We start from the raw sequence: 14,249 nt of genomic DNA, 5'->3' as shown, positions 1-14,249 counted from the left end.
CAAAAACTTTGGGTGGCTTCTAACATTAACTTTAAGAGTCACTTTATCCATTTCTCATAAAAAGATGATCTGTGGAATACACTTGTATAGAAAGTGATAAACAAAGAACCTTTAGAAAACCATGCATATAAAAAATAAACCCTTAATTTATCTATTTTTAATGTTTATAGATTTACTTTTCATGTTACCTTTAGATGTGGAAAATATCTTAGTTCCAAAATCAGAACAGAATTTAAAAAGTATAATCTGAAATCAGGATTCCAGGTGAATTGTCTCACAGGGAGTGTCTGAAGTCAGGGCCCCGAGGTGAGATGACCTTTATGTCAGGAGGGTACAAAAAAGGTAGAGATGACAAGTCTAGTGCAAAAGAAATTTTTAAGTTCAAAATCATGTTAGACTTTAAAGAAATAGTGTGTGCGTGGTTTTAAACAGGGCAGGAAAATTCATAGGTGGAATACACACTTGTGCCCTTAATTATATACTGTCTCATATTTCACGGCGATAAGCTCCAAACCTCAGAGAGCAGAAGAATGTCAGTGCTATTAGGAAGAGAACATGCTTTTTGTAAGGGTTCAGGGCAGTTTGGATCATAGCAAGGCAGACGAATGACATTGCCTGTGGGCAGAGGATGGAGCAGAGCTCCAGTGAGAGAACAGAGCAGAGGGGAGGGAGCAGAAGAGCCCTTCTGACATCAGGGGAAACAGCGCTGTCATTTAGGCGGACAGCCTGGAGCTAGACAGCCAGGTTCCCACTCATCTCCATGAAAGGCTCACAGTGAGGCAACTGGAGAGCAAAAGACAAGAAACATGAGTCATGAAAAACAACAATAACCAGGAATATACACTGAGTGGCCAGATTATTATGATCTCTGAACACATAATAATCTGGCCACTCAATGTATATCCTATATAATAAAAGGCTAATATGCAAATTTTCCCCTCACCAGGAGTTCGACCAACAGGCAGGCCGGCCAACCGCTCATGTCCTCTCCCCCTGGCCAGGCTGGCTGGACTCCACCCATGCACGAATTCATGCTGGGAAGGTTGATAGGATTTATTTTCAAGATCCATTTCCGTATAGGAGACTGTGATTTGATAATGTCATTAAAACAATAATAACTTTAAGACATAAATAGCAATATTGAAAGCAAAAAGTTACTTTCTATCTTTAAGATATAATAAAAAGCCCTAACTGGTTTAGCTCAGTGGACAGAGCATCAGCCTGCGGACTGAAGGACTCCAGGTTCGATTCCGGTCAAGGGCATGTACCTTGGTTGAGGGCACATCCCCAGTAGTGCGTGTGCAGGAGGCAGCTGATCGATGTTTCTCTCTCATTAATGTTTCTAACTCTCTGTCCCTCTCCCTTCCTCTCTATAAAAATCAATAAAAAATATATATATTTTTAAAAAGATATAATAAAAAAAAACCAATCTGTTCAGATCTACCCTTATTTTACTTCTTGGGAAAGCAATTTTGCTCACTTGGTAATTTTTCAGCTTATACAAAATGGGCAGATAAAAGAGCACCCCTTGGAATGGGAAGCCTAGAGGGGACTTTATAAAAGAGATTCTCTGTGATAAATGGGACTTTTGATTCCTTTTATATTATTTCTTGGATATTATAATCAAATAACTTTTGAGAAAAGCTAACAATTCAATTCTGTAGGTAGATATACAAGTGAAAACTTGCCAATTATATTATTCATCTGTAATTATATAACTATTCTTTAAAGGGCTGGTTTGAGAGGTTATTCAAATATGCAGTGAATTGTGTGTGTCACTGAGTGGATGCCATTGAAGTTAACATCACATCCATTCCATAGAGAGTCACATGGCATCGTTCTGTGCTGGGCATGGTCCCCTGCACTCAAGATGTGGAAAAGCAAAAATACAGTTCCTCAAGGAGCTGAAGAGGGAGGAGATGGACATAAGTCAAACAACATGACAAAATGACCAATATGGGCCACCACAGGAAAGCAGAACAGAAGTGAGAGTGGTTGCTGTCATTTTAGGCTCAGGAAAGGCTTCCTAAATGAGATGGCTGAGCTGGGCATTGGAGGAACATCACAAAAGCAAGCTTCCTGGGGGAGGCTGGCTGCAAGGAGAAGGCGAATCAGCAGGGCTGTGAGCTATACAGAGCAGCCCAGCTTCTGGACGCCAGCTTGCCGATTGGCTAAGACTCCTCTGTGGTGAGCAGTGAATGAAATGGCAGAGAAGGCTCAGAATTGGGACCCTGGCTGACGCATCTCTCAGGAAATATGGAAACTGGTGGAAAGGAGATGGCTTCTTCCTAACATTCCCACCAATACTTTGTAATACTTCCTTGACCATCTAAAGACAAAGTCATCTATGCTGTAGCCTTCCCATATTCACAGTTTCATAAATCAATATAATGTATTAACTGCAATGAAAAGGAGAAATATAAGGAAAGTATATAAAATAGTGCTTATCTATAAAATGTTATCAATTCTCTGACACAACTACACTAAGTCAGGTGATAACGTAGTCAGATTCTTCTATAGTATGTGGAATCATGGCAGATGTAAAAGTTTAAGTTTAAACTAATATGGGTGGGCTGCATTTGTAATGTAAATGCGGCAGCAGTATCACCATCTGCAATATGAATTTCTAACTAATGGTAAAACTAAAATAAAGCAGTTCTAAAGAAAACAAAATCTACCCTTCAACTTACATAGCAACTGTGTTTTGGGGAATTTGGTAAATATTAAAGCTGTGCAAAAATTATTTTTATGTTTGATTATTGATTTAGGTTCTGGGACCAACTAATTAGAAACATTTTTTATAGGCAAATGTCTGGCAGGACATTCAGTAAAATGGGACCTTCACTTTGCAGAACTGTCCTGTGAATTACAGGGTGGGATCCTGCCTTGTGGCTGCTGAGTGGTAAATGCCAGTTAGAGCCCCAGGTTATTGTGATGACCACAAAGCACCACACATTCTTCACAAAGCACTCACAGGGGAACAGTTCTACCTGATTGAGAACATCTAGCTTCCCCATCCAATCTGTGGTCAGCCACTGGAGAGGGGGGTGTCCACCTCTGGGAAGAAGATCAGCAATCTGCCCGGGCATCAGGTTCCTAACCTTATGAGGCAGCGTCTGTTACTGTTCATTCATTCACTCATCCATTCATGGAATGAATATTTATTTGAGCACCCATTATGTTCCAGACACTATTCTGAGTACTGGAAAAGAACATCAAGATAAGATACTATGCTGCTGCTAATAATAATGATAAAAATTTCATTGTAAAAATCCCTGCATTTATAGAGCTGACTCTGTTTCTTGTGGTTCTTCCTGAGACCACTGGGACCAGGATGGCATTTTCCCTAGAAGGTTCTGAAATGATCAGAATTCAGCCCTAAACTTGAAAAATCACTGTGCTCTGTTTCCCATCCCAAATTATGCCCTGGCATGTTGGCCTGCAGACTCTAACAGAGACTTCTCAATGCAGTTAAGGACTTTGTGGAGCTACTCTAAGAGGCAACGTAGAGATGCTCCAAATAAGAATATAAAAATCTTCCTGTTATCAAATTCCCAGGAAAACGTTAAAAGATAAAGTCCTAAAAAAAAATTAGTGTCCGAAATGAAGTTAAATGGGAAAGAAAGTCCACTACCAAAGTCTCTTGCCCTTTAATATTCAAGTTCACAGAAACTAACATTCAAACACTTCCTTCCCCACTTTCTTCTTTGGCTCACATTAATGGTTGGGTTTATAAAGTGCAGGGTCTTGTGGTCCTTGTAGGCAATTTCTTCAGGATCTTACATAGATTCTAATGTGCTTCACTATCAAAGAATTTTAGAAGCTGAGAAAACGCAAAGTTCTTCTCAGAACTTATCTACAGCCACAAGACTTAGAACATAACTTAAGCTCCGGGTCTAAAGCCCTGGTGCCAGGCCACATATGGGCCCAGTATGCAATCGGCAGCAGCAATGGTTGTGCACCACCACCATCCTAGTCTGAATGTCCCCATCTCCAGTGGAGATTTAGCTTTATCAGCAAATGAGTTGGGAGACGAAAAAATTTTGGCTTTGGCTACAAGGAGTCCAGGAGCCCATGTCAGTTGTCCAGAGGCCACAACCTGACTATTTCAACTCAATTAAGAGAAATCTTATTGTGACAGTGAATGAACGAATGCAAGCATCTGCTCAAGGCCGGGCATTATGCAATTTCCTCCCATCACTTTTACCAGCTATTCATTCAAAACCCAAATCAGATCTTATAACTTCCTCAGCAGAAGATGCAAACGCCTTAGCATGAAGCATATAGAATTTCAGTCTTGTCCCAATGTACTTTCCAATCCCGATTCTCTCACCCTAATCTCCAGGCATGTCAAAAGGTGGCGAGCTGTTGAGCCACGCTGTGCCTTCGACACTCCTGTGGCCCTCTGCATCGCCTTCCATCTGCTTCCTTCCATAGGGCTGGAAGGGCTCCACTTACTGTGTGTGTGTGTGCGTGTGTGTGTGTGTGTATGTGTGTGTGTTGTTTTGTTGTTGTTGTTGACAGTATTACAAATGCACCTCCTGCCCAGTTTTTCCCCCCTTTGCCCCTACCCCACCCCAGGCCTTCACCACACTATTGTCTGTGTCCGTGGGCTATGCATATGTGTATACAAGTTCTTAATTTTAAATAACAGCTCAAGCACATGTCTGTGTGAAGTCTTTCCTGACTCCATTACCTGGGTTCCCTATTACATTAAATTATTTCATTATAGCACTTATTTTCTTTGTTTTACATATAATTCATACACAGATATATATATAATTTATGGATCTCTTTCTTCCACTAAATTGTAAGTATAAAATTAGTGTCTTGAATGTATGGAAAGTGCTTTATATACATAGGACCTAGCACAGAAGCCAGGCGTACAGTACATAGAATAGAAGAGCTGCTAATATGAATGTGCTGATAAAGGTAACAATGTTTCTAATAGAAGTTTAACTTGCTTACCTGCAAAGGTACATTAGCTAAAATTTTACCAAACTACTCTTTTATGAAAGAGGGGATACATGACTTAACTCTTAAATCTCTTCTGATTCTGAATTTACTAAAATCATGTTCAAGCAGGTGAGACAGTGCCATCTAGTGGTTTGTCCTTTCTTCTGTTCATTGTCAAATTGCTCTAACCATTTTAATTTATATATTTTAACATTTTTAACTAATGTCAGTAGTCATGTCTGTTCTCAGGTTTATAAAGCACACCACAGTTCTTTTAGAAATTCGTCTACACACATACTGATTTTAGGAATGCCATGATTACTGAGCTGAAGAAAACACTGTTTTCTAGTAATTAACAGAAATCCAAGTACCCGCTATTACAACAGTTTGTCGGCTTATTCTGGATACTGGTGATACCACGTGAATAACTAGCCTTCCCACCCATGGCATTTACAATCTTGTTGGGAGAAAGACCAGAAAAAAATCAATAAGCAACAAATAAGATATATTTTTATTATATAAGAAAACAGAAGAGAGGGAGGGCCACATTAGATAGCCTTGGCCTCTCTCTGAAAGAGACATTTGAGCTGAGATCCCTTGAGTGTGGTCCATCCAAGAGCTGAGGAGAGAAATGCTTCTGACAAGAGAACAGCCAGTGCAGGGCCTGGGAGGGAACTCATTCTGGGAGAAGGGGAGTGGGAGGGAGGCTGAGGCAGGCCCAGGCTAGACCTAAGATAGGGGCTTGCAAGCCCCATAGAGTTTGGTTTTACATCGAATGCAGTGGGAATCCCCTGGAGCATTTTGGGCCAGCAGGAGCATGCTCTGATTTAAGATAGAAAACACTCAGGCAGCTCAGTGGAGAATACTCTGGCTGCTCTGGCTGAACACATCTGTCAGGAAGATGTTACAAGAACTAAGGTTTAGGGGGTGCTGGTGACAGTGGAGCATCTGGGATCGATTTTGAAGGCAAATGGAGCAGATGCCGGGTAGAGGAGAGAGACGGGAACCAAGGATGACTCAAGTTGTAGCCTAGAGCCGTTCATTGATATAAAGAAGTCAGGGAGAGAAACAGGGCTGCAGGGGTGGGTATTGGGAGAGAGGAGTCAGAGCACTTATTTATTAGTTTTTTATTGAGTTCCCCTCCTGTGCCAGCCAGACACTCTTCTAACAACGGGACTTGCAGTGCACAGAACATACAGCAACCTGTGCTTCATGGAACTTGCACTTCCTTCAGAACGGAAGATGGTAACACAAGTAACACGTACCCTGTATAGAGGAAATGAATGCGCTAAAGAAAAAAGAACGCCAGAAAGAAGGGAGAGAATGATGGGAAGGATGTCATTTTAAAGGAGGGGTCAGGCAGAGGGAACAGGGCATGTGGCAGCCAGGAAGCAGCTGCGTGCCTCTTTGCTCAGGGAGCAGAGGGAAGGAAGTGGGATGGTAGGATAGAGAGTGAAAAGGTCAGGGCGGGAGTGGAGAGCAGATTCTATTGGGCCTTCGAGGCCACTCCCATGACATGGCCTTCCTGTTGAGTGGGTGGGAAGCCGGCCTTGGGGAGGGCTCTTAACAAAATGGTGATCTGGCCTGACTTACATTTTCACTGTGTCCTCTGGCTGGCACGCCGAGGACCCAGGCGAGGGTGGGACCCCCATGGTAGTGAGTGGATGTGAGGGTAGCGATGGGTTTGCTGACTGTAAAGACAATACAATAATTTCACAGTCACAAAAAACTTTTTAGATATTGTACCAGGTTTTTACTGAAACTTCTTTTGTATTATATTCAATTTAATAACTATTTTGTTCCTAAATTAAAACCAGAGGTAAGAACATCAGTTCTTAATCATGACTTATTGGGACTTCACATCCATTTTAGTATAAAATTTTCAACTTCTTGGTGAATGATGGAGAGCTAATGAACTGCTTTCTTTTCAGTTATATGACGGAGAGAATGAAAATGCCAAGTTGGCTGGAACATTCTGTGGCTCCACTGTACCCGCTCCCTTCGTCTCTTCCGGGAACTTCCTGACTGTTCAATTTGTCAGTGACATAACTTTAGAAAGGGAAGGATTTAACGCCACATATACCTTCATCAACAGTGAGTAAATGGAGACATTTTTATATATTATGAAACACGTGTACTTACACGCTAAAACTAATGTCACACTTATATATAAAATCATTGTTAATTCTCATCTAAGTTCAATGTCAATTACTAAACACCATGTTACTTCCTCTATGTTTAGTTCAGGGTGTAAATTCTTAGCAAAGAATATATATATTCTAAATCCTTCATGGAGTGATTGATGTAAATATAATTCCTTTGGGCTGGAGAGGTAGAGAAGGCAGAATTTTAAATATTCCATGTGTGATGAGACATGAGTAAAATTTGTCTGGAAAGTTGTTCTTTTTTCCCATCTCAGGGACTTGTGGTGGAACATATAATGCAACTTGGACCCCACGAAATATCTCGTCACCCACTGCATCAAACCCAGATGTCCCACTTTCCACCTGTACGTGGGTCTTCGAAGCTCCTCCACATCAGCAGGTCGAGATAACCGTGTGGGCGTTGCAGCTGCAGTCTCAGGACTGCCACCAGAATTACCTGGCGTTTCAGGACTCACCGGAGGTAATCGTTATAGTGTGAATGGCGTTCACATCTAGTGAGATTTTTACCAGTACTTGCAAAACACTTGAAGCATGAATAATGAAATAAATTGTCAACATTTCTCCTAGCTTAATGTGTTTTTCAGCTGTACTTAAACCCTCTATTTAGGTGTTCAGAATTGTGAACTTGTTTCTTAGGTCAGGAGTTCTCGAACTTTCATGAGCATAAAAAACATCTGGATGTCGTGATACAGGGCATAACCCTGGGCCTCTCAGAGAATGATTCCCCACATAGCACCTATTACTGTGAAATCTTTTTATGTTTATGGGTTTTTTGTTTTTGTTTTTTTGTTTTTACTTATTGTCTAAAGTTTTTCATGTCTCCTTCTTTTTCCCCGGTTGACCCTCCCTTCTCGCCCCCAGCCATTCCCACCTCAGGCAAGCCCCCATTGCCCCAGTGTCTGTGTCCATTGATTATGCTAATATGCATGCATACAAGTCCTTTGGTTGCTCTCTACTCCCCCACCCCCAACACATACTCCTCCACGGTATCTCCTGCTATTTGTCTATGGATCTATTCTTGTTCATCAAATTATGTTGATCATTATAGCTCACATATGAGTGAGATCCTGTGATATTTATCTTTCTCCTACTGGCTTATTTCTCTTAGCATAATGCTCTCCAGTTCCATCCACACTTTTGCAAATGGTAAAAAGTTGCTTTTTTTTTTTTGTATAGTGGCATATTAATCCATTGTGTCGATGTACCACAGTTTTTTAATCCACTCATCTGCTGATGGACACTTAGGTTGTTTCCAAATCTTAGCTATTGTAAATTGCACTACTATGAACATAGGGGTGTATATATCCTTTCTGATTGGTGTTTTTGTTTCCTTGAGATATAGTCCTAGAAGTGGGATTACTGAGTCAAATGGGAGTTCCACTTTTAACTTTTTGAGAGAACTCCATACTGTCTTCAACATTGGCTGCACCAGTCTGCATTCCCACCAGCAGGGAAGGGGGTTCTTTTTTCTCCTAATCCTCACCAAGACTTGTCATTTGTTAATTTGTTGATGATAGCCATTCTGATAGGTGTGAGATGGTACCTCATTGTTGCTTTGATTTGCATTCTCGGATGATTACTGACTTTAAGCATGTCTTCATATGTCTCTTGGCCTTCTGTATGTCCTCTTTCAAAAAGTATCTATTTAGATCCTTTGCCCATTTTTTGATTGGATCATTTATCTTCCTCTTGTTACATTGTATGAGTTCTCTGTAAATTTTTGAGATTAAACCTTTATGGGAAATATTATTGGCAAATATGTTTTCCCACACAGTGAGCTTTCTTACTGTTTTGTTGATGGTTTATTTTGCTGTGCAGAAGCATTTTTATTTTTATATAGTCCTATTTGTTTATTTTATCCTTAGTCTCCACTGTCCTAGGAGCTGTGTTGGTAAAGATATTGCTATGATATATATCTGCTATTTTATTGCCTACTGAGTTTTGTAGGATTTTTATGGTTTCCCATCCTACATTTAAGTCCTTTAGCCATTTTGAGTTTGTTTTTGTATATGGTTTAAGTGGGTGATCAAGTTTCATTTTTTTGCATGTACTTGACCAAATTTCCCAGCACCACTTATTGAAGAGACTGTCTTGACTCCATGTTCTTGCCTCCTTTGTCAAATATTAATTGAGCGTAATGGCTTGGGTCAATTTCTGGGTTCTCTGTCCTGTTCCATTTGTCTATATGCCTGTTCATGTGCCAGTACCAGGCAGTTTTGAGAACCATGGCTTTGTAATATAGCTTGATATCTGGTATTGTGATCCCTCCAACTTTTTTTTTTCTTCAGGATTGCTGTGGCTATTTGAGGTCTTTTTAAAATTATCATTCCATATGAATTTTTGGAGAATTTGTTCTAGATTTTTGAAGTATGCGATTGGTGTTTTAATGGGGATTTCATGGAATCTGTAGATTGCTTTGGGTAGTATGGACATTTTAATGATGTTGAATCAACTAATCCATGAACATGGTATGTTCTTACATTTGTTTATGTCTTCTTCTATCTTTTTCCAATTTCTTGTAGTTTTCCCAGTACAAGTCTTTTACCTGCTTAGTTCAGTTTATTCCCAGGTATCTTAATTTTTCTATTACTGTGAATTTTTAAAAATATATTTTATTGATTTTTTACAGAGAGAGGTAGAAACATCGATAAGAGAGAAACATTGATCAGCTGCCTCCTGCACACCTCCTACTGGGGATGTGCCTGCAACCAAGGTTCATGCCCTTGACTGGAATCAAACACGGGACCCTTCAGTCCACAAGCCGACACTCTATCCACTGAGCCAAACCGGTTTCGGCCACCAAGGTATATCTTGAAGATTTGGTTGTCATCATCATGAGCCAGTAGTTAAAACAATGAGAGTAATGATATTTTCCAGGGAACACGTGTAAAGTGAGCAGTTAGGAACTGAGGACAGATGCCTATAGAAACATTTGGGAATGCCTGCAGTTTGAGGAGATTAGTTCATCTACCCACGTTAATTTTAGGAGGGTCATGTTCAAACCCCCATGTGCTGGCTGGCAATAGAAGAGGATTCAGTCTATCACTTCTGAGTTTTCAAGTCCTCCTCATTCTATATCTGGGTCCCCTGCATTGCACATGTATCTTGGTGGCGGCTGACTGCAATTGGAGAAAGGTTTGAGAAGCAGACACCAGATTTGCTGAATTATTACAAAGTGCAGACACCAAAGTATATCTTTTTTTAAAAAAATATATTTTATTGAATTTTTACAGAGAGAGGAAGAGAGAGGGATAGAGAGTAGTTAGAAACATTGATGAGAGAGAATCATCGATCAGCTGCCTCCTACACACCCCCCACTGAGGATGTGCCCGCAACCAGCATACATGCCCCTGACTGGAATCGAACCTTGGACCCTGCAGTCCGCAAGCCGACACTCTATCCACTGAGCCAAACCAGTTTCGGCCACCAAGGTATATCTTATTATCCCGTGGTGGTCAAGATGCTAGGTTATTATCATTCCATTGGTCATCAGAATATTATTTGTATATTCCAGTGGTACTCTTCCTTGAAAGACTTAGAGCCAAACAAAACCCATTAGTTAAAGCTCTATTTCCCATTGCTTCATGAATCCAAATTTCCCACTGAGTGCAGACATGCTACTCACAGGGCACCAGACAGCTCTGTATTATAATGGCAGCTAGATTGGCCTCAAATAAGAACCAGTATTTGTCATGAATAAATAATGTCCTTCAGCTGGATGAATAAAGGAAATAACAAGCGGTTTCAGCATAAGTAGAGAGAGAGAAAAGTTAAGAAATCAACTGATAACTAAGAGAAACGGAAACTTTCAGGGTGTCCAAAAGTAGAAAGAGAAGATATAGTTGAAAGATCATGAAAGAATCATGTGGTGGAGGCATTATAAAAAGATAATAAAAGGATCTGGCTGGATAACTGGCTTTGGGGTTGGAAACCACAGAGAGTAGAGATGAAAGTCAGTGGTATTAAGGAATGCAAATTAGGATGTTTAATGGGTTCCCTGTAAGGACACTGAAACAAACCTCCAAGGGTTCATAAAATGACTCTGAGCTAAAATACCACCAGTCTTTAATTAAGGAAGGGAAATAACCAGGAAGAAAAGTGAGAATGATGAGAAGTTCAGAGTGTCTTTGGCCAGATGTGGAGACTCTCAAAGGAGAACTAGCTTGGATGCAAGGACACAGGCTGCAGTGAGCAGCTGGGGAAGGGGGGGGGGGGTCCCTGCCCATCTGCCCATCCCTCATTCTTTCTCAATAAAGGGTGGAGTGTGGGAAAGAATAGCCTCTACCAGAAGACGGTTGGAGACCCAGGTATCACTTGAGGCTAAGGATGTGTGCAGGAATAGTTAACAATGCGGTTGAAGTCCAAGGATACAACAGGGGAGGTTAGGAAAGGACCAACATCAGGAGACATTATGGAGTGGAAGCACAGATCAGTAACAGGAGTTTGCAGCAGGAGTGGGGAGTGAGCCTTTCAGTATGTGCCCAAGAACTACAGGTATTAGAGGCATATCTATGTGAGAGGCAGCAGATGTCCTGACTTAGATACACGTAGACGAATTGTAGTTAGCTTGGACGGCACTGTGCTTAGAGCAAGGGCACAAGCCTTGGTTATGAAAAGAGGAGATGGTCTCATTTTCAGGAGGTAAGTTATCTGTCTGGTTATTTCAACATAAACTTGACCTCCCCTACTTCCTCTTCCTTGGAGAATGTGAGACAGTTGTGGATTGCCAAATGCTCAAACAATATAACTAGTTTCTATGGCTGAATTTTGAAGCACACTTTCATATGCATTTCATTTCTGCTATGGCCTATTTTCTTTTGAAGCAAAACATAATGTGATTTGGCTTCCATTTCTTTTCAGAGTAGTGGAAATGCAAGAACTCACTTCTGTGGCAGAAATGCTTCAGCTGTACCGACGTTTTATTCTTCTTTGAGCACTGCCATTGTCACTTTCAAGTCCGAAGGTTTTAATGACAACTCTAGAGTGAGTTTTACCTATCAGATTGCAGGTGAGCCCTGGAACTTTATCTTTTATACCGAACATCTTCCATCAGTACAGTTATTGCTGGAATGGACTCCTGTGGGTAAATTAAGGCTTGTTAACTTGAGCCACACCCATTTGAGGTGAGACTCTTCACTAAAAACCAGGCCCAATTTAGCACGATACTAAAGATGGTTTCCAAAGAAGTCTTGGAGGTAGAGACTTTAGTCCTGAAAGAGTCTAAATGTCTGTTCACAAGTGTGATCAGAAAAAGCACAGAGAATTCTAGAATACGCACTTTTAAAGGTGAGTGCTCCTATTTCACATTTCACCTGGGGGTGTTTCCTGTCGCCAAGACCCTGCGTAGTGTTTGCTCCCTGTGGCCTCCCCTCAGGGATCCCAGTGACCTCAAAGGTAGACGCAGATGCTGGGTTAACTTTTTTCTGAAGTGTTTCAGTTTAATCATTTCTTGAATTATTCCTATCAGGTTGAAAGAACACTAACTATTGGGATATATACATAAATTGTGATTTTTTTTTTAAAATCTAAGGTTGTAACAGAAACTATAAAAAGGCATTTGGCAATCTGAAGAGCCCCGGATGGCCCCATAATTATGACAATGACATGGATTGCACTGTTACTCTCACAGCCCCACAGAACCACACTATTTCCCTCTTCTTCCACTCCTTTGGCATCGAGGACTCAAGTGAATGCAGACATGACTTCTTGGAGGTAACATACATTTGCATCTCATGCAAATCAATTATTTAAAAGATGATGGCTCACTTCAAGTTTTTCACCTTTTTCTCTGCTGCTGCTAAAAATATATCCCTTACTCCTTTCATTAATCTATTCATTATTATTTCAGTCCGTAAGTCTTCTATGGCCAGGCACCAGAAACCCAAGAGGGCTCCCAAGAGGTGCCTGGTCCAGTGGGAAGGACAGGCAGGAAATAGCCAACCCCCACACAATGGGGAAAGGACTAACAGTCACATCAGGGACAGAGAAAGCTTCTTGAAGCTTCTCATCCTCCGCTCACCCCTGCTCCTCCCCAAACACAAGAGAGCGGCCTCCTGGGCCTGGAGCCAGCAGAGGTATCTCCTCCAGCTCTTGCCCCTCTCTGATTCCCATGATTTCCGGAGCACCAGCAGAGAGCCCTCTGCGTCCTTTCTGCCCCACATCACCCACGTTGTGGAAGTGAGGGCTGTGGCATTGTTATTCATGGGAAGATGTTCTGAATGAGACCATAACTGATGCAGGCTGTGTATGGAGCCGAGTGCCTCTCTTCTGCCATGGAAGTCCCAGAGGTCCCCTGGTGTCCTTTGTAAGCTCTGGGGAAATGAATTCATTCTGAGGAAACAAAGTGGTCTACACAGAGGATGCTGAATTTCCTGCTCTCTTTGAGTCTGCAGTAAGGTTTCCATAAGACTTGTTCATTCCTTTATACCTGTTATGGAAAACTCTCCCCTACAGAATTCATCCGAGTCCTTTGCTGATGAATATTCTTTACCTACAATGTGACAAGTAGTGAGAGGAAGCTTCTTCCTTTTCCTCGGGGAATACTTGCCCTGGAAGGAACCTGGAGAGAGGGATGTAGCAGGGAGGAGTCGAGGAGAGAAATACAGTACTGTTTGTGTCAATCAGGGTGTTAAACTCAGACCTATGTACCTCACCCACCACGGAATCTAAACATTTGTATGAAGTGTAAAGCAGAAAGGAAGGCAGGAGTGGGATACCGGGAAGGGACAAAATTATCAGGTCATCTTGGAATCCTGCTGAAGCGACGTCCTGCTCACCTCAAGCCTGATTTGACCATCACTGGCTGGAGTTAATGTTTGTCCTTTGCCTTTGTCCACTGGGAGTGAAGGCCAGCTCTAGAGTACTGACGGATGAGGACTTCTCCTCCCAGCTGTCCTTCCTTATCCCATAGAAATGGGCCTGAAACTTCTTGTCCAATGAGCAAAAACAGGAAACTGCTCCTTAGGCCCGTGAAGTGCAGCTGCCTCTGGCTGTCAGTGGAAAGATCGTGGCATGGTTCATACAGCAGCCACCCCAGCAAACTTCAGCATTCCATCTGTTAGCTATGGCGGGAACAGAAATTTCTGAGGATCCCAACTGTATCAATCAACTCAAAGGCCAAGCCCTAGA

At 41.6% G+C, this 14,249-nt stretch overlaps 1 protein-coding gene across 1 annotated transcript in view; it reads left to right on the top strand.

Annotated features, from left to right (window-relative positions):
• The window catches only part of CUBN (cubilin), a gene marked incomplete at its 5' end in the record, with an annotated part of 295,765 nt that overhangs the window by 272,646 nt on the left and 8,870 nt on the right, over positions 1-14,249 (top strand). The window contains 4 exons of the mRNA XM_084880474.1: positions 6,888-7,050; positions 7,376-7,581; positions 11,982-12,129; positions 12,652-12,833. Coding sequence (XP_084736600.1) covers positions 6,888-7,050; positions 7,376-7,581; positions 11,982-12,129; positions 12,652-12,833 — 699 coding nt within the window. The remainder of the gene's footprint in view (positions 1-6,887; positions 7,051-7,375; positions 7,582-11,981; positions 12,130-12,651; positions 12,834-14,249) is intronic.

Source organism: Pipistrellus hanaki, assembly GCF_964339955.1.
Source record: "Pipistrellus hanaki genome assembly, chromosome: 1".
In the NCBI taxonomy this organism is placed as follows: Eukaryota; Metazoa; Chordata; class Mammalia; order Chiroptera; family Vespertilionidae; genus Pipistrellus; species Pipistrellus hanaki.
The sequence above is the reverse complement of the archived record's forward strand: the minus strand, read 5'-3'. Positions and strand labels throughout refer to the sequence as shown.